Consider the following 23,873-nt stretch of genomic DNA (forward strand, 5'->3'; position numbering starts at 1 on the left):
AACTTGGCGATCTCCTCTGACATGCACTCCGATCGCGGCTTCCTTGGCGCCTTGACCGCCTCCTTCTTCACCTTTGTGGGTGGTTCGACGACCAGGCCGCCGGAATTTGGCGAGGCGTCGGCCATGGACAGGGAAGAGAGGGGGCGGCTAGAGGGACGTGGGAGGGTTTGGGGAAATGGCATCAAATGGGGCGTGGGGGGGGTGTCCGTTTACGCCCGCGTGTTGAGCCGTCTGGTTTGTCCGTTTTATCCCAAATAAACAGGGGCGGACAAGATAGGGTCACGCGGTGGAGTTGGCCTTAGGATGGTCAGAAGAGCTAGAGGAGTTGCTACAAGAAACATGGGCCAAACTATAAAATTCCCCAGGAACACAAAAAAAATCCTACACTGCACGCTCGAATGGCGACAGCAAAAGATGTCAAAAGGAAAAAAAATGACGGCAGCAAAACCCAAATAAACCGCGACCAGAAGCCGAGCCAAATTCCGGCACTTGGCACACGCGCGAACCCCCACCGCCGGCCTCCGACTGAGAGAAAGGGAAGGAAGGGAAGAAAATCCAGCGCCGCGGCGGGGGCGGAGGCGGAGGCGGAGCCAGCCGACCAATGCGGCGGGAGAAGCGGCTCTACAGCTTCCTGGGCCTCCTCCTCCTCCTCGCCGTCGTCTACCTCAACTGGCTCCCGGGCCGCGACCCCGCCGCCCCCGGCGGCGGCGGCCTCAAGCTGCCGGTGCCGTGGCTGCAGCCGCGGATGTCGTTCGCGGGCCGCAACGGCACCCACTTCGTGGACGCCGACACAGGCGCGCCGCTCTACGTCAACGGCTGGAACTCCTACTGGCTGCTCTCGTCGCGGTCGCCCGCGCTCGTGTCGGAGATGCTGCGCCGGGGCCGCCGCATGGGCCTCGGCGTCTGCCGCACCTGGGCCTTCATCGACGGCGGCCCCGGCGCGCTTCAGATCTCCCCCGGCCGCTTCAACGAAGCCGTCTTCCAGGTCCAGATCTCCCTCCAATCCCCTGCTCCTCCCTCGCGAACCATCTGGTGGCAGTCATGCTATTGGGGCTGCTCTTCTGACCAAAATTCTTGTCTATATACAAGGGTACTACTTAGAGCCGCAGTTAACAAACACGTGAACACATCTTTTGTATTGTTGGTACCACTGTTGGGACCGTGGGGGTGTTGCAAAGCATGATGATGCAACTGGGGCAATTTGGATGTGCTTCATGTGGCCATCATTTAGCAGATACTTTGCAACATGAAGATATCTGCATACTTTGTCGTGTAGAGGCCCAATGCCCGATACCATGTACCGTATTTCGATACCAGATTAGGTTATGCTTTATGCTTCTGTAGTCCAAATCCATAATTCAGTAGATTCCATAATACCCTTCACAGTAAGACTGCCGTGTACCAAATAAATCCAGTCGTAATATCTTTCCGCATGCATCGAATAAATCTTATGGTTGGCGTCTAGCCTTTTTGGGAACCAATTAGCTTTTAAGTTCCTTATATATCGTGGCGCGATTTCTTTGGTGCCTCTCGCTGATTAGAACCTTCTGTCAAGAAACAAGATCCCTTCACCAGTCTCCTCCCCTGTCCCAATCATGTTTCTGCATTTCTTAATCATATTCTAGTGGTGTGGTCATTTAAACAAGTGCGCTGTTATCTTGTGATGTTTGAAGACCCTACCTAGTGTTGGCTGCAAATTCATAGCTCGCCCTGACTGGCCTGGTTAATGACGTACTATTGACAAGCCTGGCCTTGTATTGCGGCCATTTGTCATGGAACATACTCGTAAAGCCTCATGAAAATCTTATAATCCCTGAGGAGGTTCTACCATGTGGAAACGCTCTTTAATTGAACTTTTCTTTTAACTGGTTGTGACCAAGAAACTACCAGCTTTGCTTGGTGGGCTGGGAATGCCAGAATAATCAATTTATCGGGTAAACTACTTGGAGCTCACGTAGCCCATGAAGGATTAATCGTATTCTGGGCCAGAGCAATTAACCTATTTGAAGTGGCCCATTTCGTACCAGAAAAGCTCATGTATGAACAATGGTTGATTTTACTTCCGCCCTTAGCTACTCTAGGTTGGGGAGTAGGGCCAGCGGGGAAGTTCTAGATACTTTTCCTCACCTCGTATCTGGCATACTTCACCCAATTTCCTCATCAGTCTTAGGCTTGGGTGGCATAAATCAAAACACCAACCACTATAGTTAGATTTGTTGCTAAAATATCGGTATTAAGCCCCAAATTGGCAGCGCATGGCCAGTGAGCTAAAAACCCCTGAAAGAATAGGTTGCATTTTTCATATGCTCTCCTCTTATAGATAGGACGGACAAAGAACAAATTTTTTTCATGGTGACAATCTCCTAACAGAATCCTATTGTTAGCAACGGCAGTATGCTTGTTTGATTTGAGATATATTGCGCCACATGCATATTAACCAAATGTTTAAAATTACAACTCAGAAGTTTCAAGTTTGAAACTGATGGGATCTGTTTTGAGGAGTCACATGGAAAGCTACTTTAAGACTCAGGAAAATGGACCTTTGAATGTCACATTACCTGCTTACATCTGCATAGTTCTCTTATGAATTTTGAAGCATGGTCATCTGTAAGTTCTCAGGTTTGCTGGTTATTTGACTCACCAATAGAACGAGTTTTGAAACTTTACCTCCTTGATTGACACATCTCATCTTGGCCTCTAATACCTTTACACACTTGGGAGTTAACCAGCCCTGTCAATTATGTTGCTGCAATCAAGTTTTTACAATGGAAAAAAGAATCCCTGAAAGAACGATGGTTTCTAGAGTGGAATGATCATGCACTTGTCTGTGAGGTGCAATATTTGGCGTCGACTGGTATCATACCTTTTTTGAGAAAATGCAAAGGACTTGCATTTCATTTCATTGAAAAGGGGGGAATTTGGTTACAGGCGCCCTAAGGTGGTCCACGTATATTATAATCAGTGCACGTCCCAAGATGAGGGCAGCACAATTCTAAGCTCAGTTGTCCCAGCCTTTGCCCAAAGATAGGCCTCCTCCTTAATGTTCTGAACTAGTGTGTCAATGGAAGGCCTGGCGTTCTCGAAGACGCAGCTGTTCCTGTGCTTCCAAGTCATCCAGGGCACAAGAAGCGCGACTGATTGCAGGGCTTTGCGCAACGTCGGAGGCGTATTTTCCTTGGCGTGCAGCCACCAGTCCATGAGGGTGGGCTCCTGGTTGGGTGTCGGTGCCGGAATGCGCAGCCAGGCCAGGGTCTCATGCCAGGCCTGCCGGGCAAGGGGGCAGTCCAGCAGCAAGTGCCGGATCGTTTCCGGTGTTTGGTCGCAGAGAAGGCATGTGGGTGATGTTGCAGACCACGGCGAGCCAGCCGCTCCGCGGTCCAGCATCGGTCCTGGTTGGCCAGCCAATGGAAGAACTTGACTCGAGGCGGTGCGCAGCACTTCCAGAACAGCTTCCATGAGTGGCAGGATGTTGACCCTTGGAAGGTAGCCTCGTAGCAGGGTTGTGCAGAGTACATACCGCTCGTGGACCGTTTCCAGATTAGCTGGTCCGGCATGTCTGAAAGAGTGGTGCGTTGTGCAATCTGCCATAGCTGCAGGTACTGGCCAATCTCGTGGATGCCAAGTACGCCATGTATGTCGCGTGCCCAGGTGTTGTTGTCGAGGCCGTCCGCCACCGTTCTGGCTGTCCTTGCGTCGGCGCTTCGGAACGACACCGTATAGCAAAGGCATGATCTCACGAACCGAAAGCCCATTGATCCAAGGTCCTCCCAAAACAAGGCAGTCGAACCATCTCCCAGGGCCATGGAGGTAGAAGCAGCGAATAGCGCGCGTTCATCGCCGGAGAACTGTAGGTCAAGCCCCTGCCATGCACGTTCCGGGTCCGTGCGAGTAAACCAGAGCCAGCGCAGCTGGAGCGCAAGCCCAACACGCTCCAGATCGCGGACGCCCAGACCACCTAGCTCGAGTGGGCGGCAAACATGGCGCCAGTTGACGTGACAATTACCACCATTCGCAGCAGCTCGGCCCGCCCAGAGGAAACCACGCTGAATCTTCTCAAGTTGTTTCAGAGTCGGGGGAGGGGGGGGGGGCGAAGGCGAGTAGCTGATGCACGGGGATTGCACCGAGGACTGACTTGACGAGGGCAAGCCGTCCAGCCTTGTTCATAAGCTCTGCCTTCCAAGTCGGCAGGCAACCAACAACCTTGTCAACCAGCGGCTGTAGTTGTGTGGCAGAGGGGCGGCGCAATGTCAGGGGAATGCCAAGATAGGTGACTGGAAGATCCACAATCGAGCAGCCCAGGCCAGTGATCATCTCGACGTCCGCCGGGTCGTTGAAGGGCCGTGGCCGAGCTCTTGGCGTAGTTCATGTGGAGACCCAAGGCCCTCCCAAATAATGCCAAAATCTCTCTGACTGCGGTCACATCGCTCTCCGCGGCATGGCAGAAGAGCATGACGTCGTCAGCATATAGCGATATCGCTCGGACAGACCGTCGGGGGTGGAGCTGCAGCAGAATACCAGTGTCGTGCGTGCGCTTCATTAGCCGTCCAAGTGTGTCGACGGCGAGTACGAACAACTATGGGGATAGGGAGTCGCCCTGGCGGTGCCCCTTCTGATGCCAAATAGGCGGTCCGGGCTCGCCATTAAGTAGGACCCGGGTGCTCGCAGAGGACAGTAGGATGGCGAGCCATTCCAAGAATCTGTCCCCAAAACCATACTAGCGCAGAGCCTCAAAGAGGAATGGCCAAGATATGGAGTTGAAAGCACGCGCATAACTCTTGGGGATCCCAGCCGATGCAACAACTTCAGCGATTGCTTGACAAGAACATAGTTGTCGTGGAGGCTCCGTCCAGTGATGAACGCGTTCTGGTTGCGGCTGACAAGGCAGTCTAGCTTCGGGGTGAGGCGAAGCGAGAGGACTTTGGAGACGATCTTGGCCACGATATGGATGAGGCATATCGGCCGGTAGTCGCGTAGCTCATGGGCGTCGGCGTGCTTCGGCAACAGGGTGAGGAGGGCTTGTTCAGCTTGCAAAAGCTCCGTCCTCGAAGCTGGAAGAGCTGCTGGAAGACATCCAAGAAGTCCTGCTTGACGGTGCTCCAGCACGCACGCAGAAACTCATCTGTGAATCCGTCTGGCCCGGGTGCCTTGCGCGCCGGGAGACGCTTGACCACGCTCCAGATCTCCTCCGGACTGAAGGGCGTGTCGAGGTCGGCGAGGTTGCTCTGCTCAATAAGCCGTGCCATGTCGAGCGTGTGGTCGCGATCGATAGCGGTGCCGAGTAGCTCGTCGTAATGTGAGAAAGCCGCGTGCGCCATCTCCTCGTGGTCGGTGAGCACCGCGCCGTTGTCAGGCTGAAGATCCTGTTTTTCTGCCGGCGGAAGGAGCACTGTTGGTGGAAGAACGCGGTGCTGGCGTCGCCGTCTTTGAGGTTGGCAATGCGGGCACGCTGCCTGGCGATCGTGCGCTCCATAGATGCGAGGCCAAGGTAGGAAACCTTGAGCTGTTTACGCAGCCTGTCCTCCTGGGCAGAGAGCACGCGATCCTCTTGGGCTTTGTTGAAACGCGCGATGAGCTCGCGGGAGATCGCCACTTAGCCTTAATGTTCCCAACCGCCTTGGAGCTCCAGCTCGTCAACCTATGCGTTGTAGCCTGTAGGCGGAGCATTAGGTGACGGAAGGGATCGGGGTCGTAAGTGGAGCCCCAAGCGGCGGTCACCGTCTGGAACCCGTCCATGCGCAACCAGTAGTCCTTGAAATGGAATCGCCGGTGCGCCGTGGAGCAAGCAGTCTAGTACCAGAGGGCAGTGGTCAGACACTACGGACGCGAGGCATCTCAAGTGGCAATCACTGTGCACGTCCTCCAGTTCGAGGTGCAAAGCACATGGTCCAGATGCACCAAGGTTGGTGGCAATTGCTCGTTAGATCATGTGTAGAGCTGTCTGTTTAGGTAAATCTCCTTAAGCGCGAGATCGTTGACGAGGCGGCGGAATCTGCCCATCATGCGCCTGTTCAGGTTGCCCGTACTCTATCCTCATCTCGAAGGATGAGGTTGAAGTCACCACATGACATCCATGGCCCGGCGCAATCCGCCCTAATCTCCCGTAATTCTTTCATGAATGCCACCTTGTCCACGTCATCTTGGGGTCCATAGACCACCGTGAGCCACCATGGCGTGCCAGAGGCCGTGGCCACCTTGGCAGTGAGCGTGTTCATGGTGAACATTGGTTCCGTGATCGACATGGCCCTGCTCTTCCATGGGAGCAAAATGCCGCCCTGTGTGCCTTGGGCTGGAAGATAAGTATAATCATAGAATTCTGAGCCAAGCATGTCAAGAACAATAGACGAGTAGATCAAATCCATTTTAGTTTCTTGCAAGCACACAATTGAGGCGCCGGTGGTGTCCAGCAAAGTGCGAATGGCGTGGCGGTGCGCGAGTGTTGAGGCCGCGCACATTCCAAACCACGATCTTAAGGCCGTGATCCATAAAGGTGGGATCGACGGGCACGATGCCGCGGGGGCCTAGACCTCGCACGCGGTGTCGACACGTGCCGGTGTGGGCGCCGGCGGCGCCATGCAGGCTGGGATCTCACGATCGACCAGCGCGGCGATGGCTGCGAGCAGCGTGAACGGGATGCGCACCGCGAACACGTCGTCGTATGCCTTCATCTCCGCGGCGGTGATCTTCTGGTTGGTCCCAATTATATCGAGCGCGCGGAGGACCTAGAGTTGCGCTCTTCTTTCTGTTGTCGGCGGCGCGGCGGCCGCGGAACTGGCGGATGCCGAACGACCACGGCAGGGGGGTGAAGTTGAGGGGGCGGCATGGCCTCTTCCCAGGCGCCCGCAGAGACGCGTTGAGCTGCTTGGAGGCGGCGGCGAGGAACTCGCCCAGCGTCCATGATTGTGGGACGGGTGCACGACCTCAGGATCGATGCAGGGTTACTGGCGGGGAGGCAAAGTGGTTGGGCGTAGGCGTGCACATGTCGTGGTTGGCCTCCATGTGGGCAGGCACCACTGTTGGAGGGGCCGCAGTACGCCTAGGAGGAGGGACTATTGCCGTGGGCCTTTGGAGGATCGAGATAGGAGCCTGTTGGGTTCGGGGCGGGTAGCTGCGGCCCAGTAGGAGTTGTGCTCGACGGCTCTTGGAATGGATTGTTGGCGCCGCTGGCGAGCACGAGCGCCTCTCTGTCCGTTGCGGCGCGTGTGGGGGTTGGCGTGGACCGGTCAACACAGGAGAGCAGCCCCACCTCGGGGGTGGATGTGGGTGAATCGCCACTTTGCCCCGACAAGGCCGGCGTCTCTTCCCGCGAGTATGGCACCTCGCTCAGCACGGCCAGGTCCCGACAAGAAGGGTCAGGCGAACTAGAACTTTGGCCAGCAGGATCGTTCCCGGGTGCATGGGATACCACCGGATTCGAAAAACCGGATGGCTCCGATGCCGCCGCAGCCGCAGGGGAGTCGCCATCTTTCCCCGCAGGCCCGTCGAGCGCGGCGATAGAGCCATCGTCAGCGTTGCGCGCTTGGCCCACGGCTGTTGCCAGCTTATCGTTCCTTTTCCCCTTTCCTTTTCTGGCTCGATGACGAGGGTGAGGGGCCCCACGTTGGCCAGGCCACAGCAGCATGCCGTTTCTGGTTGGATCTATGGGCGGTTCCGCCGCCGCACCGGGAGGGGCAGGCCACGCCGGAGCCATGGCCACCCCATCCACACGGGAGGCGCGGTTGCCGACGCGCCAATCGAGGTTGTCCATAGCCATGCCATCGGCACGGCCGGTGGGCTGCGAGTCCATGCGCCTACGCTTGCGGTCGTGGCGGCGCGCGGGCCCCGGGCCGTGGCTGTGCCCGGCGTCGTTGCCATCACCGGCGCCTTGATCCCGACCATGCCCCTCGTTTGGAGCCACGCTCGTAGGCCTGATGATCACATCGCGGGATATCGCAATGGAGATGGGGTAGGTAAGCGTCCTGATGAAAGGCGCAGCAGAGCCCAGGCGCGCGGGGACTTGCTCGACGATCTCCAGAATGGCGTCGCACGGATGTCGGCAGGATTGTGCGTGCGCCCGGAAAGCCGGAACGTGGCGAGGTTGGCATGGGAGCGAGTGTGGGGATGGAGGCGCTCAATCCAGCAGCTTTGTCCAAGGATGTGCTCGGCAGTCGAGAGATGCCACGCCTGGGCAGGAATACCGCGGAGCTCGAGCTCGACGCTGTATTCGAACTCGCCGTAGCCGGCATGAGCGAGCTTACTCCAAGGGCGAATCAAAAGGGAGAAGCGGGGAGATCGGATGAAGTGGTCGTCATTGAGACGGTCCCTGGTGGCCTGAGAGCTGAAGAGGATCAGGAAATCCATCAGGCTATTTGGTCTGTTATGCCTGTACGAATCATATTGGCCTTACACTTTGCAAGTTCGCATCGTGAACAACTTCAGTGCCAGGAAAGAAACAATGGATATATTCAGCAAGCACAAATAATTAGCAGCTTTAAGATGCATGCTACCTCCATCCTTCATTTATTCATTTCTTCTATGATAACAACCTTTCTTTTATTATGGTACAAGTTGCTAATAGTTTGCGCTTGTGCAACTTGAGTAATACCTCGCCGTTCTCTCACAAAATGACTAACTTATGATCCCTACTTTTGAGTGTGTTATGCTTACACAACGGAATGCAAACTGATATTTAGATTTTTCTGAAGTATGAAGTAGTGCCGAACTTTTCATGATCTCTAGAGTTTAGCTAGGGCTTAACCTGTACCCTGTGTTCCTACCGTGTTAATATAAATTTCTAGATTCTGTGCCTTCGCCTAAGAAATTCTTTAGTTTTTTTCTTCATGGTTGTATGCACTCCCCAACACGTATCTTTTTGAAGCGGTATACATTTTTAGGATTACTTTTAAAGTGGCAATACCTCAACAAATAGGTTTATAGAAGCACAGGTAAATGATGTTCTTCATGTGAATATTAATCATAACTTTCTTCATTACAGGTATTGGATTACATTATCTATGAAGCCCGGAGAAATCATATTAGGTTGATTCTTTGCCTTGTCAACAACCTTGATAACTTTGGAGGGAAGGCCCAATATGTTAAGTGGGCACAAGCAGCTGGAGCTAACTTGACGAATTCAACTGATTCTTTTTTCTATGACCCAACCGTTAAGGGTTACTACAAGGATTATGTGAAGGTAATATTTAGCTTGAAACAAATAATTATTTTGTCTTGTGGCACCTCGTATTTACTACTCCCTCTGTGTTCTTAACTGTCCTCAACTCACCATGTGCACATAACAAGTAAACACAAAATCTATGAAATATTTAGTGAGAAAGTACCATGCATACCCTTGTTGAATGACATGCTACAACCATTTAACCTGTTCCAAAGCAATAAATGGAGATATTGGATTAACTACACTCTTGATTTCCTCAATGGACAGTTGTTTTGAAACGGATTCTTGTGAGGTTCAGGACATATATCATGAAAACAGAAAGATGTAGTTGTGCATTCATTGCAATATTGTGGTGTGCCCCACTTGCATGTTAGAAAATTAATTTTGATAATCTCATCTTACCTTTGATGAGGACTTTAGGAACGACGTAATGTGTCAATCTTTTCTGTACACATATCATGGTTTTCTCTGTAGATTATCTCCCAAGGGAGTGGATATTAGATAAAATGTGTTTTGTATTCGCTGAATGTACCTAATATGTTCATATGCTCTGACATTTTATCTAGAAGTGGTAAAGTGTATTGTGCTATGGCCACTGCCAAGTGACTAGCATGATTTACAAGACCTTCTTTTATGCATATAGCTTGTAAATTTGTTACATAAATAAACAAGGGAGTAATATGTGTCAATTGCGACCCTAATCGACCTGGGTAAACAAACTTGCAGCTACGTTTGCAGAAGCACTATTTATAAACACTTTTTCTCCAATTTTCCTTCTCTGGCCAGTTTTTGATGATTCTGTCACCACTCCTATATAACGTATTACCAACAGGCAATATTAACTAGAAGGAACTCTTACAGTGGAATCAGATACTCTGATGAACCTGCTATTTTTGCTTGGGAACTCATGAATGAGCCTAGGTGTGTGTCCAACTCATCTGGTCCTCATCTTCAGGTAATGACTTCAATGCATTCAAAGATCCATTTTCACTTTCAGTACATGGGGATTTTTCTGAGTGAAAACACTCGGCACTTCAACCCGGTGTCCCTTGGCAGGCTTGGATAGCAGAGATGGCAGCGTATGTCAAGAGTCTGGATGCTAAACATCTTGTTGCAGTAGGAATTGAAGGGTTTTATGGCACTGGAATAGCTGAGAGGCTGGGTTTTAATCCTGGGGACTGGGCAGCTTCACTCTGCTCAGACTTCATACAGAACTCGGCAGTCGAGAATATTGATTTTGCATCGGTGCATGCTTACCCTGACAGCTGGTATGTATTTTTCCCGATTATTTGTACAAATGTATCATGCTTTAGTTTATATGCCATTGATGCATATATTTGTTCCCAGGCTACCAAAGGCAAGCATGGAAGAAAAACTCAGATACCTTTCCAGTTGGGTTGATTCACACCTTAATGACAGCGAACACATCTTGAAAAAACCTGTTCTGTTCTCAGAAGTAGGTTACCTGCAGCATGTAGAGGGCAACAGCACAGTTGATAGAGATATTCTTCTAAGAGTTGTTTACGACAAAATCTATGATTCAGCGAGGAAGCTTCAGGCAGGCGGGGGTGCTTTTATTTGGCAGTTGATGGTCGAAGGAACACACATGTACCACGACGACTTCTCCCTGGTGGCACACGATCATCCCTCGACTTATAAGTTGATAACGGAGCAGTCTTGTCGATTGCAAATGCTGTACGAGAATGATAGAGACCCTGACTGGCAATGTGCGATACAGCCCTAGGAATTTTACTGCCATTGATGCCGGGAAAGCCTGCTTCATCAAACAGAAACTCGTCTTCAGCGTTATCTTGAACAAGACTGCCTATAGAAGTGAACAGCTGACTGACAGGATGTGTATAGCAACAGAACGTTTGTAACTAGTGATAGATTAATCATCAAATGCAAGTAGGTGGCGTTTGAATTTGTCTGTGGTAATTACCGTTTTTTCCTTTCGTCTGTCGGCCACCAATGTGGTTGCTAGCATTCTTTCCATAGGTGCACGCAACTTGTTAGCTACTTTGTTTCTTGGCCACATGAATAGCAAGAAGAGTTTCAGAAATATCGGATTTGCTTTATGTGTTTTCATGTTCTGTACAGTGCAATTCAGTTTCAGATTCGCGCTCGGGATGGTGCATTGCAGAACAGTGGCGGAGCCAGGATTGAAGTGAACCTTGGGCCAATTTGTTTTTCGGTAACATGTTTTTTTTAATCCTGGCTTCGCCACTGTTCTGCAAGAATTGAGGTTTAGCATTTTCCGTACAGGAGCTGCTCGACTGATAAGTTGCAAATTGACAAGAGTTCGCCACTTTTCTTTAGCTTAGATTGCATCTGAGTTTGCCAGAAACTTGTACCGCCTCCATTCCTAAATATAAGATGTTGGCTGCTCAAAATAAATAAATAAATATAAGATGTTGGGGCTGGTGGGCGCACGAGGAAGGAGGTGAGCCGTTGGATTTCACTCGTAAGGTAGACTGCTTAATTGACCGATTTCAACAACAAAAAAGAGAGTATGTTTTGCTTGCAAAACAGTGGTCGGCAGATATGACTCGTGTTGTGTATTGAGGGCTGGATGTTTATCTCGTTCTGATGTGCAAGAATAAAAATCTGCTGACACGTTCTTTTCATCCGGAGCATGTAGCGACCAAAACATACAACGGAAACGATGTGGCGTGGAGCACCAACCACACAAAGAGCAGGTCTGCCGTGCCCGTACGAGGACCATATGGCGCGTTGAAAGTTCCTAACGAATAGTATTTCCCATTTGTAGCATACACATGAGACCATTGCCATATACCCACATACGTTCATATGTTGTGCCCATCAGGAGAGCTACGCCTGAAAAAGCAGGAGCACGATGTTTCTGTATGCACGCTCGTAGAACAAACTACACGGACCCGCAGGTTGTTATCGCCAGCGCCGATGATGCATGGCAAGGGCGCCTATTCGTGGATGCCGATCATGCGCGTAGGCTCGGCTTCATATGTACAAATCTGAAAAGTCAGCGTGGTGTCTCTGCTTTTTTTTTTTTTGGGGGGGGGGGGGTCTTAGAGTGTGGAGCTCGCATTGTTTCGGAGGGTTGGGCCGTCTCCACGAATTTGAGGTCCCGATGCAAAATGTAAAATAAGGCCCTAAATGTTAAAAAATTCTTACAATTATAACGAGCTAGTATGGCTAGCACATACTCTCACTTAATTATGTAATTTTTAATATTTGTTATTTCACACAACGTTTAGAATTATGCGTGACGACCCGAGGAATAGCCAATCGATTGATAACCGAAAGAAGTATCAACCGTTGTTCAAGGTGGTGTGTGTGTGGTTGGCGCGGGTGGCCAAGAGGTTTTCACCCAATATGGGTGATAGCATAATGTTGATCTTTTACGACTTTACTGGTGCCAATATGTTGGCCTTTTCTTCTTCTTTTATCAGATTGTTTGACTGTATACATTCTAACTATGCAGAGATCGGGTGTTACTCATTATGCTTTGTATCCACTTGATGCTATATTTTATTAACGCCTTTATAAAAAAAGTACCCAAAATATGAAATTAATGAAACTAATATAATTATTCAATATAGTGTTTGCCAAGATGAACCAACTAGAGATTTTAATTACTCAATATAGTGTTTGTATGTATACTCATTGATATAATTATTCAAGAGAAAAACAACCTAAATTAAATACTAACACTTTGTAGGCGCACATGATAGAGTGATGGATTGATCGGTAATACTGGTTGCTTTGGCTTGCGGCATTTGATGTTAACGTCTATCTTTTCCCATGCATGGTGGCTGCCGTGGTGAGCTGACATAGTTGCATGTTGAGATAAGTGGTTAATAAGGGTATTTTTTTTCATGCATGGTGACATGGTGACTCACATGACATGTCGAGAGAATTAAAGTTAGTGAGAATTAACTATTTAGGTTTATAGGATCACAAAAGATCGTTATGGGCTATGATGCTGACACTTGTGGTTAGTGATGTAGGGTTTCGTTCGAAATCACTTGTATTTGTTTCATAGAAAAACTCTTGCTAACCACCTGATAAGGCCAAGAGCCACTCGACCACTTCAGAAAAGAAAAAGAAAACAGGCAGATATGCAAATTATCTTCCCAGAGCTTCAAGCCAAGTTTTTCATGTGCAAGGCCATGTCTCTATCATCCTCATCAATCAATGGGACCGTTCTAATCCAGAGCCAGCAGCCCCTTTGCCACTCGTTCGTTGCCCGTAGTGCAAGCATGTAATACATGTCAAGTGGTTCATCTCCAAGACAAAGAAAGGACAATCCTCGGAGGCACTTCTCACGTGCGGGCACAAACTGATAATCAATTACAATTTAGACTATAAACCCACATAGCAGTACAAGTCAAGTTCTTTTTTGCGAGGGAAAAGAGGACTTTTATTACTTAAGGCAGAGAGTCCGCCATACAAAGGCTTACAACCTCACTAGTCCGTGATCCAAACCACACCGCAGTCCGAGGTGTGCATCTACCATACGCAGCAAGGCCATGGGCGACCTTGTTCTGTGTGTGACTAATATGAGCAATAACTATCTCTCTCGTACTCTCAGCAATCAACCCTTGAATGTCTTCAACCAGTATCGTGAGCATTGATTGATCCCATGTGAGTACAAGTTAAGCTTTACTCCCAATTTTAAGTATCTACACCTTTTATTTTGTTAAAATATTTTAAGTTGCAATATTATTTTAACACTCAAATGTTTAAAGGGAAACAGTGGGGAAGAAAACCACTGCAATTTTTATTGATTTAAAGAAGAATTTAAAAATATTTACAATAGTGAGGCAATAAATATTTACAACAGTGGGAAGCCCAAGCACCTATCTAATGTTACATGAGCAGCTGATCATGGAGCCAAGACAGAAATAGTGGGTCCCCGCAAAAAAAGGACAGAAATAGTGGGGCATTATTTCCTTTTAGTCCTATAATCAAACAGGGAAAGTTCATGAAAGTATATTTGCCTCCATCTTTGAAAGCTTGTCACCTTGGCTCTGAAAATTCTGTTGTTCCTAGACATCCAGATGGCCCAAGCAGAAAAAATGATTATATCCATGAAGAAGGGAACCCTTAATTTCTGCATCAAGCCATGAAACGCCTCCGGGGCTGATGGATTCCTTCCTCTTTGAGGGCAAACAAAATTCCTGCATTCTTTAGAAAAAGGGCAACTCCAAAAAAGATGATGTGGAGTCTCCTCTTGAGCAGAGCCTAGTTTTTTAATCAATTCTCACATTTCTCGGTAATTTAAATGTTATACCTTTTTTTGAGTCAACTCCAAAAAAGATGACAAAGAGTATGAATTTATGACATATTAGAAATACCTAGAGTTTCAAAATATAATATGTCGGATATGCAACTCAAACTGAAAATCACTAACAAATTCACATATTTTAAAGCATCCACATTATTTTTAACTAAAATGTCAAAGTACCAATTTTAGCTTTTTAATATTTGAATACTTTGAACAATTATGTCAAGCATTCACCAAAACTCACAACTTTTGTTGTCCCTGTCTATTGTACCACAGAAATGACATCACAATACTGGTAGACTTATAGTGTTTAGAAATATTGTTGTTCTTCATAGGACACTGAATTCATTATCTAGAGTCGTGCATAGATGGTAGATGTAGAAGAAGCTATGAAAACATTTAGTTACGGGCCATGATGGGCATATATTTGGGGGAAATATGGCGGGTAGTTTATGCTAAAGGCGTTTAATATTTTTTTTTTTACTTTTTAGAACACGAATGTACTTAACATCCATGTGCCCATGTGAACATAGCCAAGGCTAAAAATGGCATCATTTCTGGGCACACATCCATGAGAATTTACTATATATCAAATATATATTGCTTTTTGAATGTCAAATAATAGCAACAATGTACACATCTCAAACTACATGTGTCTGGCTTATATTTTGTGGGCAGTCAACCATGTGTGCAAAAATCCGAGTCAGGTTATCCTCTCTCTAAGTCTAAGTTCTCAACATTGATTGGCTCAGTTGCGTCACTTAGCATAGGTTGTCGCAATTGGTCCCTCCTTCATTGTTTGTCACGATCTCTCTAAGTTCCCAACATCGATTGGCCAAGTTGTGTTATTTAGCTCAGGTTGTTGCAATTGGTCCCTCCTTTATTGTTGTCACACTCAGCTACTAGATGTATATGCTTGAACTACGAAATATTGAAGTTGCAAATGCTTGAACTAGACTTGAAGTTGTGTTGAGGGGTTCTCCTCGGTGTTCATGAAACCCTCAATCAAGTGAATCAATTCATATGTTTTGTTCAAGTTGAACCATTTTTTTATCTGTTAGAATGTAAACATCTTATAATACCCTACTAAGCCAAAATTATCTAGCCATTTAGTTTTCTAGATTTATTAGTGATATTATCAATCTTCCAGCTGTATCATATATATAGTTTACTAGCTTTACATGCCCAAAATAAGCCCTTCGAGAATAGGAACCATTTTAGTAGAAGGCCCAAAGGATGTTAATGTTAAAGTACCATGCTCTAATCTATGACAGCCTCCAGATCTTTCCCTTTCCTTGAAAATATCTCTTGACCCTCAAATATGTAAGTAGAAAAATATTTGAATGTCTCGAATCATGAACCTTTCGACTCGTTACTCTATTAACAAAACCAGACTGACCAAATGGTACTTGTGTCGACTGTATATAGTGTCCCAAATTAAAGAGATGCAACACCTTGGAGTTAATAATTTGAAGTTATAAACAATGAGAGTATAAAAGTATGTTAAATAAACATGTTTTTAAGAATACAAGTCGTCCTTAAAAAAGGGACATGCCCTCCCACATGCAACCCAATTCATTAGTTTGTCCATAGTTGGTTGCAAACTCTTTTTGTAGCTTGTCATAGTGTAGAAAATGTTTCTCACGCAGACAAAAAATCATGTCAGAACTATTGCACAACAAGACTATTCCCCTCAAAACCGAAACCATATGTTTAGAATATAATGCTTGCACCATGTTGCTATGGACCGTTATTTTCCCAATATTATTGTTTTTCGCCTGCCTCTAATGCTAAATACAACTTATGTAACCTAGAGTCTGTGACCATTGCAACATGTGGCGTCTTTTGGTGAGACATAAGCTCCTACCTCCCTTCCTTCCACCGCATCGACATGTCCGTTCTCTGCTTCAAAGTGGCAATGCGTGCCACCAAGATCCATGCTTTTGACATGGGAAAGAGATCCGAAGTCACAATACCCCCACCAACTCCATGCACACCCTTGTCTGGTGCCCCTGACACTAAATGCTATAAGCGCGTACCATTGGTTCGACGACTACCTGCCAACGTTCTCAAGTATTTCTCCTCCATACCATCTTCAAACTAAGCTGGTCATTCAATTCACACATGAATAAGCCACCCAACTTACAATATCCCCAATTGACTCCAAAACTTAACTCCCAAATGTTATATTTGTGTCGAATATATTATGTACGCAAAGGGTTACGTGGACTTGGAGTTGTAATTGATGTGGTTAGGTACGAGTTGTCTAGGAGTCGGACACTTGTATCCTAGGCCTCTTATATACGAAGGGGCACCACACGTTGTAACCTATGACGACTTGATAGTAACAAGTACGTGGGGAGCCGACGGCTTGTGCCGGCGTCCGGGCGACCGGTTTTGCGGTATCTTGGGGAGGAGCGCCCGTAGTCATGCCCCGGGGATATAGCCATATCGGTGAACCTCGTTAACAAATATCGTGCCTCGGTGTGTCATCTATGATCTTGCATTAGCGTTTTATTCTAACAAGTGGTATCATGAGCAAGGTTGTGAGAAGGCTATGCGGAAGATCATCCGGAGGTACGAGGATCATGCTCGACGGGTGCCATGGAACGTTCGATTGGTGCAAGGTGGAGCATGGCAGCGATCGCGGATGCGGTCGGTGGTGTCGGACACTTCGGGCAGGAGGCCTGAACCGTTCAATGGGCTGCGGTCGGTAAGGATCGGCTAGACGTGGCGATCATACCGACGTAGTGGCTGTTGAAGACGTTACGGAGGCGGCGGATTAGGCTCGCGATCAGACCGACGACCAGACGAAGGGACGGCCGGATAGATCGGAGTGTGAGAGCATCAAGATACGCTCGGTGTTGTAAAGGACGGTGGCACGGCACTGCGGACGAATTGTGTTGATGATGTGAATGGCCACGGACTGATGCGCGAGGTGATGACTGTTATGGCAGGGTTGGCATTGATGAGTACGTGCGACAAGGCTATACAGATCATTGGCGAAAAACAAGATCAGACACGGCGTTAGCTGTTCGTCGGAATTTGCGGCAAGGTTTTTCCCAAGGTACGCGGAATCGAGAAAAGGAATGTCAGTATTTGGTTGCTCGTGTCGTAGGCGAGACGGCCGCTGGAGCCTCGAGCAGGCGTGTGGCAGTTGGTCTCGGTAGAAGCACGACGCGCAAGGCAAAGAAAAGTCAAGGCAGCAGGTTCGATCGGATAGAGGGTAGTGCACAAGGAAAGAGAATCGTGATGAGGAAGAAGTCCAGAGGTTTACATGGATACTGTCAGCGGATCAAGTGATACGTGCGTGGGTGTACATGTTTCAGGGGACAAGTCTGCTGCTGGTCATGATTAAACAAGAGACGTGTGCATGCATAGGTCCGTGGGACACTTGGCTTGACAAGGCTGAGCAAATCGTGACAGAGTTGAACTCGGTTTCGTGTGAGGGGAGGAAAAGAAGGGCCAGCTATATCCAGCGGAAATAAAGGGCTGGGGCGACGAGGCTAGCAGGGCACAAAATCAATCTGCAGGTTTAGGAAAAAGGTGGAGCAACCAGTTTCGCCGGAGAGCAAATTCATCTCGCGTCGGCAAGGCTTCACGGTGATTTTCTAAAGGGCGGACAGGGACATTGTGTTGGTTAGATTTCTTGATAGATCGCGGACTGTGATGTGGCTTCAGACGAGGAATACGGGATTAGTGATCTTTTTCGTGAGGAAGTCACAGAGGAAAACAAGGGCGGTCAGACCGGCGGCAATAGATCGGTTAGATCGCGGCTCGGCATGGCGCCGGGATTCACCAAATTTGATGTGGAGAAATTCGATGGCACGGGTAACTTCGGTCTATGGCAGACAAGAGTCAAGGATATTCTGACGCAGCAGGGAATCTTGAAGGGTTTGCAGGAGATGAAGCCGGCCAAGGTTGACAACGATGCGTGGGAGGATATGCAAGTGCAGGCGGCCGCTACCATATGGCTTTGTCTTGCGGATCAGGTCATGTATAATGTCATGGACGAACATACTCCTAAGGGAATTTGGGACAAGTTGGCAAATCGTCATATGTCCAAGTCAGCGACCAATAAGCTGTATTTGAAGCAAAAGTTCTATGGGCTGAAGATGCAGGAGGGGTCGGATGTTGTGGAGCATGTGAATGCCTTTAATCAGTTGGTCACGGATCTAGCACGTCTAGATGTGAAAATTGAGGACGAGGATAAGGCACTACTTCTTCTTGTTTCGTTGCCACCGTCCTATGAGCATTTGGTCATTACATTGACACATGGAAAGACAACCGTCAATAATGAGGAAGTCACTGCAGCGTTGCTTGGACATGAGTTGAGGAAGCAAAAGAATGCTACAGAGGAGAGTACTCAAGGTTTGGGGTTGGCAATTAAAGGTTATCAGCTCAGGAAGGGACAAGAGGTGGAGAAGAAAAGGAAGAAAAAGGTGCAGTGCTACAGGTGCAAGGGCTGGGGACATGTAAAGAGGGAATGCCCTGAACTGAAGGGTGGGACAAGTGCTAATGCGGCTACTCGTGGTGATGACTCAGACAATAGTAGTGATGTTCTCGTAGTATCAAACAGGCGGTCAACAAAAACTGAAGCATGGATGTTGGATTCAGCTTGCTCTTTTCATGCGACGCCTAACAGGGAGTGGTTCTCTTCGTACACGTCTGGTGAGTTTGGTTTAGCCTATGTCGGCGATGACAAAGGTTATCGTTTTGCTGGAGTAGGTGTCATCAAAATCAGGATGTTTGATGGAGTTGAGCGGATACTTCGGGGAGTCAGGCATGTGCTAGGGTTAAGGAGGAATCTAATTTCACTTGGTGTTCTTCATGATGGTGGTATGGAATTATGTTCTGACCGGGATAAGAAGACCATGAAAATCATGAAAGATGGGATGATTGTGATGATAGGAAAGAGGACGACTTCGCATCTTTACAAGTTGTAAGGGAGCAATATTGCAGGTGGAGCTACAAGAGTAGCAGTGGAGTCTCACAGTGGCGGCGGGTTTGGCCCGTCGGGTAGCTCTCAGTAAGCTGCAAAGAAGACAATCCAAGTCCGGAGTACATGAAGGTTCGAGCATGGACGACTTCTAAGTGGCGGAGAATATTCGCCAAGGTGGAGTTTGTTATATTTGTGTTGAATATATTATGTACGCGAGGGGTTACGTGGACTTGGAGTTGTAATTAATGTGGTTAGGTACGAGTTGTGTAGGAGTCGGACACTTGTATCCTAGGCCTCTTATATACAAAGGGGCACCACACGTTGTAAACTATGACGGCTTGATAGCAACAGGTACGTGGGGAGCCGACGGCTTGTGCCGGCGTCCGGGCAGTCGATGTTGCGATATCTTGGAGAGGAGCGCCCGTAGTCATGCCCCGGGATGTAACCACATCGGTGAACCTCGTTAACAAATATCGTGCCTCGGTGTGTTGTCTATGATCTTGCATTAGCGTTTTATTCTAACACCAAAAAGCCGTCCGCAAAATTAACTCTCCAAAAATCCCGGGGTTGTGGAGGCTGCATTTTAACCGATCACCAAAACATAGACAACAATAATTTTTTGTTGCTATTTCTCTCATCCTATTGCATATGTAAACCTCATTCCGACTTCATTTAAACAACCTATCAAATAATAGCTTGTTGGTAGGAATGCATACGTTCAAACACCATTTTGATTGTCAATTCACAAATTCAAATTGAAACACTCATAGTGCAAAATTGAACCAAAAGAAACAACACAACCCTTAACCCATAGTTCACCAAGAATTCTTTGCCTCAATATTTTTGCTGTAGGGGCTCATTTTTGGTGGGCCCCAAAAGTTTATGGGCTTTAGAGAGGTAAATGGGATGGATTCGACATCGTCAACTCCCCCCCCCCCCAATATTTTTTTGATGCTCGTGAAATTTTAGGATCGGCTAGAGATGCCCTTAGAAGTAGGCATGCATCCCATTAGTTGCCAGTAACATGACCTAGGAGCACCATGACTACTTAAGCAGACCCACATACGCATGATACGATATAGTGGCGTTTTTTTAAAGCGGCAACAAAAGTTTTGCCTGATTTCAATAGTTAAGAAGAAAAAATTGCACAATTAATTATGAAAAACCAGGCGAAAACCATAATAACATGCCCACATAGGGTACCGATGGCCAACCTGGCTACCCACAAGACTCACACATGCCACCGAAGAGAGAAACACTACCGATGTTGTCCGCAGATTGTCATTGCCACCATTTATTCCCGAGAAAGCAACTCTGACTTCAATTTATTTGACCAAGGGCGAGCCCCCCACCACAACAAGCACACAAGAATCATGCCAGCCCATGCCAAACAAACAACTATACGCTCAAGTGGCAAGGCAGCTCCAAGTCCGAAGGCGAGCTACGACAGAAAAATATGCAAGTGATGTCATCGTGGCATATTTTGAATTGACCGAATGATTTACTCTCTCATGATGAATTCATGCACCTGTAAATTATAGCTTTCTACCTCGTCTCATGCACAAACAAGACCATGTATGTCATTACATCATTAAAAATCATGATATGTGCATTTTTATTTTGGAACCATTGTATTTTTTCACTTGAAAATATGAAATATATGTGAAGCTAAAGGCTGACTGAAGAACATGCGGTGCCCCCATGTTCGGATTTGGTAATTGATGACAATCTTTATGGACTAATGGTTGCCTTGAGTTATATTTGAAGGTTTTGTCCATAGGCTTTTCTTGGAGTACATGTGTTGGTTTCAAGGAGAGTTTGTGTTGACCAAGGTGCTATTAAGGAATTATCCAAAGCTTGGTCATGTGAGAGTTGAGCTTATTGCAAGCATGTCTTGAAGAAGAAGATTGTGTGATCATTCATGTTTACCTTCAAGACATCATCCAAATGAAGAGAGTTGGAAAGATTCAAGGTTGATCAAGACTAAGTCAGGAGTGAATCAAGTTGATCAACTCACAAAGCGTAGAAGATGTACCGAGAGGGATCAAGTGATCCCATGGTTTGGTAAGCATTGTCCATTGTGCTTTGTATACTAACCCATGGTCTATGTGAGAGTTCTGCATGGGGTTAGGTACATGTTCATGGGCTTGTGTCAAGAGGGAGATATCACTCAACCCATGGAGAGGATGACATCAAGTGGTGATCGTCATCAAGATTGCCGTGTGCAAGTTCAAGTGGATCATCGCGAAGAGATCAAGTGCTTGAAGCTTGCCGTCCATTGTGGTGACAATGGACTTGTGAATATGTGCCGAAGAGTGGCTCACCCATAGTGGACTATGGGGGAGCAATCATCTAGTCTTCATCGAGCCAACGCAATCAAGAAAGGTGGTCCAACTTGAGGGAGTCAAGATCGTCATCATCTAGCTCAAGTGGACCATGTGCAAGGCAAAGGTTTGCCCTTGATAGGTTTTCTATTTTACCGGTATCATGGTGGTAGTTTGGAGACCGGGTTATAGGATCGTTTGCCGTACTATCAAGGGGGGCTCTCAAGTTGGTAGCTTGATCGTATCGTTAGTAGAGAGCTCAAACCATTGCATCCTTGTATCATCTTTCTTGGTTCTTGTTTGGTTCTCTTTGTGAGTCTTAGAGCTTATGGTCATCTTGATGACAAGCTTGAGTTCATCGAAAACGGAGTTCACATGCATCTTCTATGATGTTTTCGGTGTTGGAGGTTTTACCGGTCTTTTCCGAGGAAGGGTTCTCACCATTTTCTTAAGGGACTTTTCTCATTCTCTTCTTATTGATATTTCTTTGAAGATTGTGTTAGCCCCTGTAGCTAGCTTTCCAACAAACTTGGTTTCATCAAATTCGGAGTCCGTTTGCAAAAATTGTGGCAGTTTTGGTGTTCTGAAAAGGCTGTAGCGGTACTACCGCGAATTGGAGCGGATGTAATTTTTTAGTACCGCTCCAGAGCAGTACTACCGCGGATCCTACAGTGGTAGTACCGCTCCGGACCAAAAACTCATCCCAAGTCTTGCGGTGGTAGGCCCGGATGTATTTTTTTAGTACCGCTCGCAAGCAGTAGTACCGCTACCATTTGCGGTAGTACCGTGAGGTCGAGTGGTAGTACCGTGAGGACGAGCGGTAGTACCGCTCCGGCGGTTCTTCTGACCTTTTGCCTCCTCGCTGTTGTTTTTCAAAGGGATACTTCCGCCCTAGCGGTAGTACCGCTCCTTGGAGCGGTAGTACCGCTCTGTGCGGGCTGTGAGCATAATGGTTGGATTTTTCCCCACCTATAAAAGGGGGTCTTCTTCCCCAATGAACCTTATCCTTTTAGCTCGTGTTCTTCCCCCATTGTTGACCTTCTTCGAGCTTGCTAACTCTCAATCCCTCCAATGATTCTTGCTAGTTCTTGAGGGAAAAGAGAGAGGAGATCTAGATCCACGTTTCCACCAATCACTTTCTCCTCTAAGTGAGGGGAACCCCTTGGATCTAGATCTTGGAGTTCTTCATGTTCTTCTTTCATTCTTCCTCTCATTTTCTTCCCTAGCATTAGTTGCTTTGGTGGGATTGGGAGAGAAGGACTTGGGCACTCCGTGTGCCCTTGCCATTGCATTTGGTGCATCGGTTTGAGTTCTCCACGGTGATACGTGGAAGTAAAGTTTGAGAAGCTTATTACTCTTGGGTGTTTGGCCACCCTAGAGCTTGTTCCTCTTGGGTGCCTTGGCGCCCTAGACGGTTGGTGGTGTTCGGAACTCAATCATTGTGGTGTAAAGCTCCGGGCAAGCGTCGGGGTTTCCAATTAGGTTGTGGAGATCGCCCCGAGCAATTTGACGGGTACCGGTGACCGCCCCCAAGGGTTGCCAAAGTGTACGGGTTCGGTGACCGCCCCCAAGGGTTGCCATTTGTACGGGTTCGATGACCGCCCTCAAGGGTCCCTTAGTGGAATCACGGCATCTTGCATTGTGCGAGGGCGTGAGGAGATTATGGTGGCCCTAGTGGCTTCTTGGGGAGCATTGTGCCTCCACACCGCTCCAAATGGAGATTAGCATCCGCAAGGGTGTGAACTTCGGGATACATCATCTTCTCCGTGTGCCTCGGTTATCTCTTACCCGAGCTCTTTACCTATGCACTTTACCTTGTGATAGCCATATTGGTTCTTGTCATATATCTTGCTATCACCTAGTAGTTTATCTTGCTTAGCATAAGTTGTTGGTGCATATAGGTGAGCCTAGTTGTTGTAGGTTTTGTGCTTGACATATTAACCGCTAGGTTTATTCCGCATTTGTTCAAGCCTAAACCGTAATTATTTTAAAAGTGCCTATTCACCCCCCTCTAGGCGACATCCACGATCTTTCAATTGGTATCAGAGCCTCGTCTCTCTTTGTTAGGCTTAAACGCCTAGAGAGTAAAGATGTCGACTAGGGGATTAGGATTCTCTCACACTCTTAGTTTTGATGGCATAAATTTTGATGTTTGGGTAATTCGCATGCTTAATCTCTTTAGGGTCA

At 47.6% G+C, this 23,873-nt stretch overlaps 1 protein-coding gene across 1 annotated transcript; it reads left to right on the forward strand.

Moving 5' to 3' along the window:
• Positions 1 to 453: 453 nt before the first annotated feature.
• Positions 454 to 11,276, forward strand: LOC125521268 (mannan endo-1,4-beta-mannosidase 6). The gene is made up of 5 exons (XM_048686331.2): positions 454 to 985; positions 8,972 to 9,169; positions 9,984 to 10,106; positions 10,208 to 10,419; positions 10,499 to 11,276. Exons 1-5 carry the CDS (start codon positions 602 to 604, stop codon positions 10,893 to 10,895), a joined length of 1,314 nt encoding a protein of 437 aa, XP_048542288.1. The 5' UTR covers positions 454 to 601; the 3' UTR covers positions 10,896 to 11,276.
• The last annotated feature ends 12,597 nt before the right edge of the window (positions 11,277 to 23,873 follow it).

The sequence above is a fragment of the Triticum urartu genome, chromosome 7A (assembly GCF_056163025.1).
Source record: "Triticum urartu cultivar PI428250 chromosome 7A, HENAU_Tu73, whole genome shotgun sequence".
NCBI classification, from domain to species: Eukaryota; Viridiplantae; Streptophyta; class Magnoliopsida; order Poales; family Poaceae; genus Triticum; species Triticum urartu.

Bases quoted from the DNA above. Each gene is read 5' to 3' on its own strand.
- LOC125521268 (XM_048686331.2), top strand. From the start codon at position 602: ATGCGGCGGGAGAAGCGGCTCTACAGCTTCCTGGGCCTCCTCCTCCTC. The intron at 9,170-9,983 runs GTAATATTTAGC...TATTACCAACAG, and splicing joins ACTACAAGGATTATGTGAAG to GCAATATTAACTAGAAGGAA. The intron at 10,420-10,498 runs GTATGTATTTTT...ATTTGTTCCCAG, and splicing joins CATGCTTACCCTGACAGCTG to GCTACCAAAGGCAAGCATGG.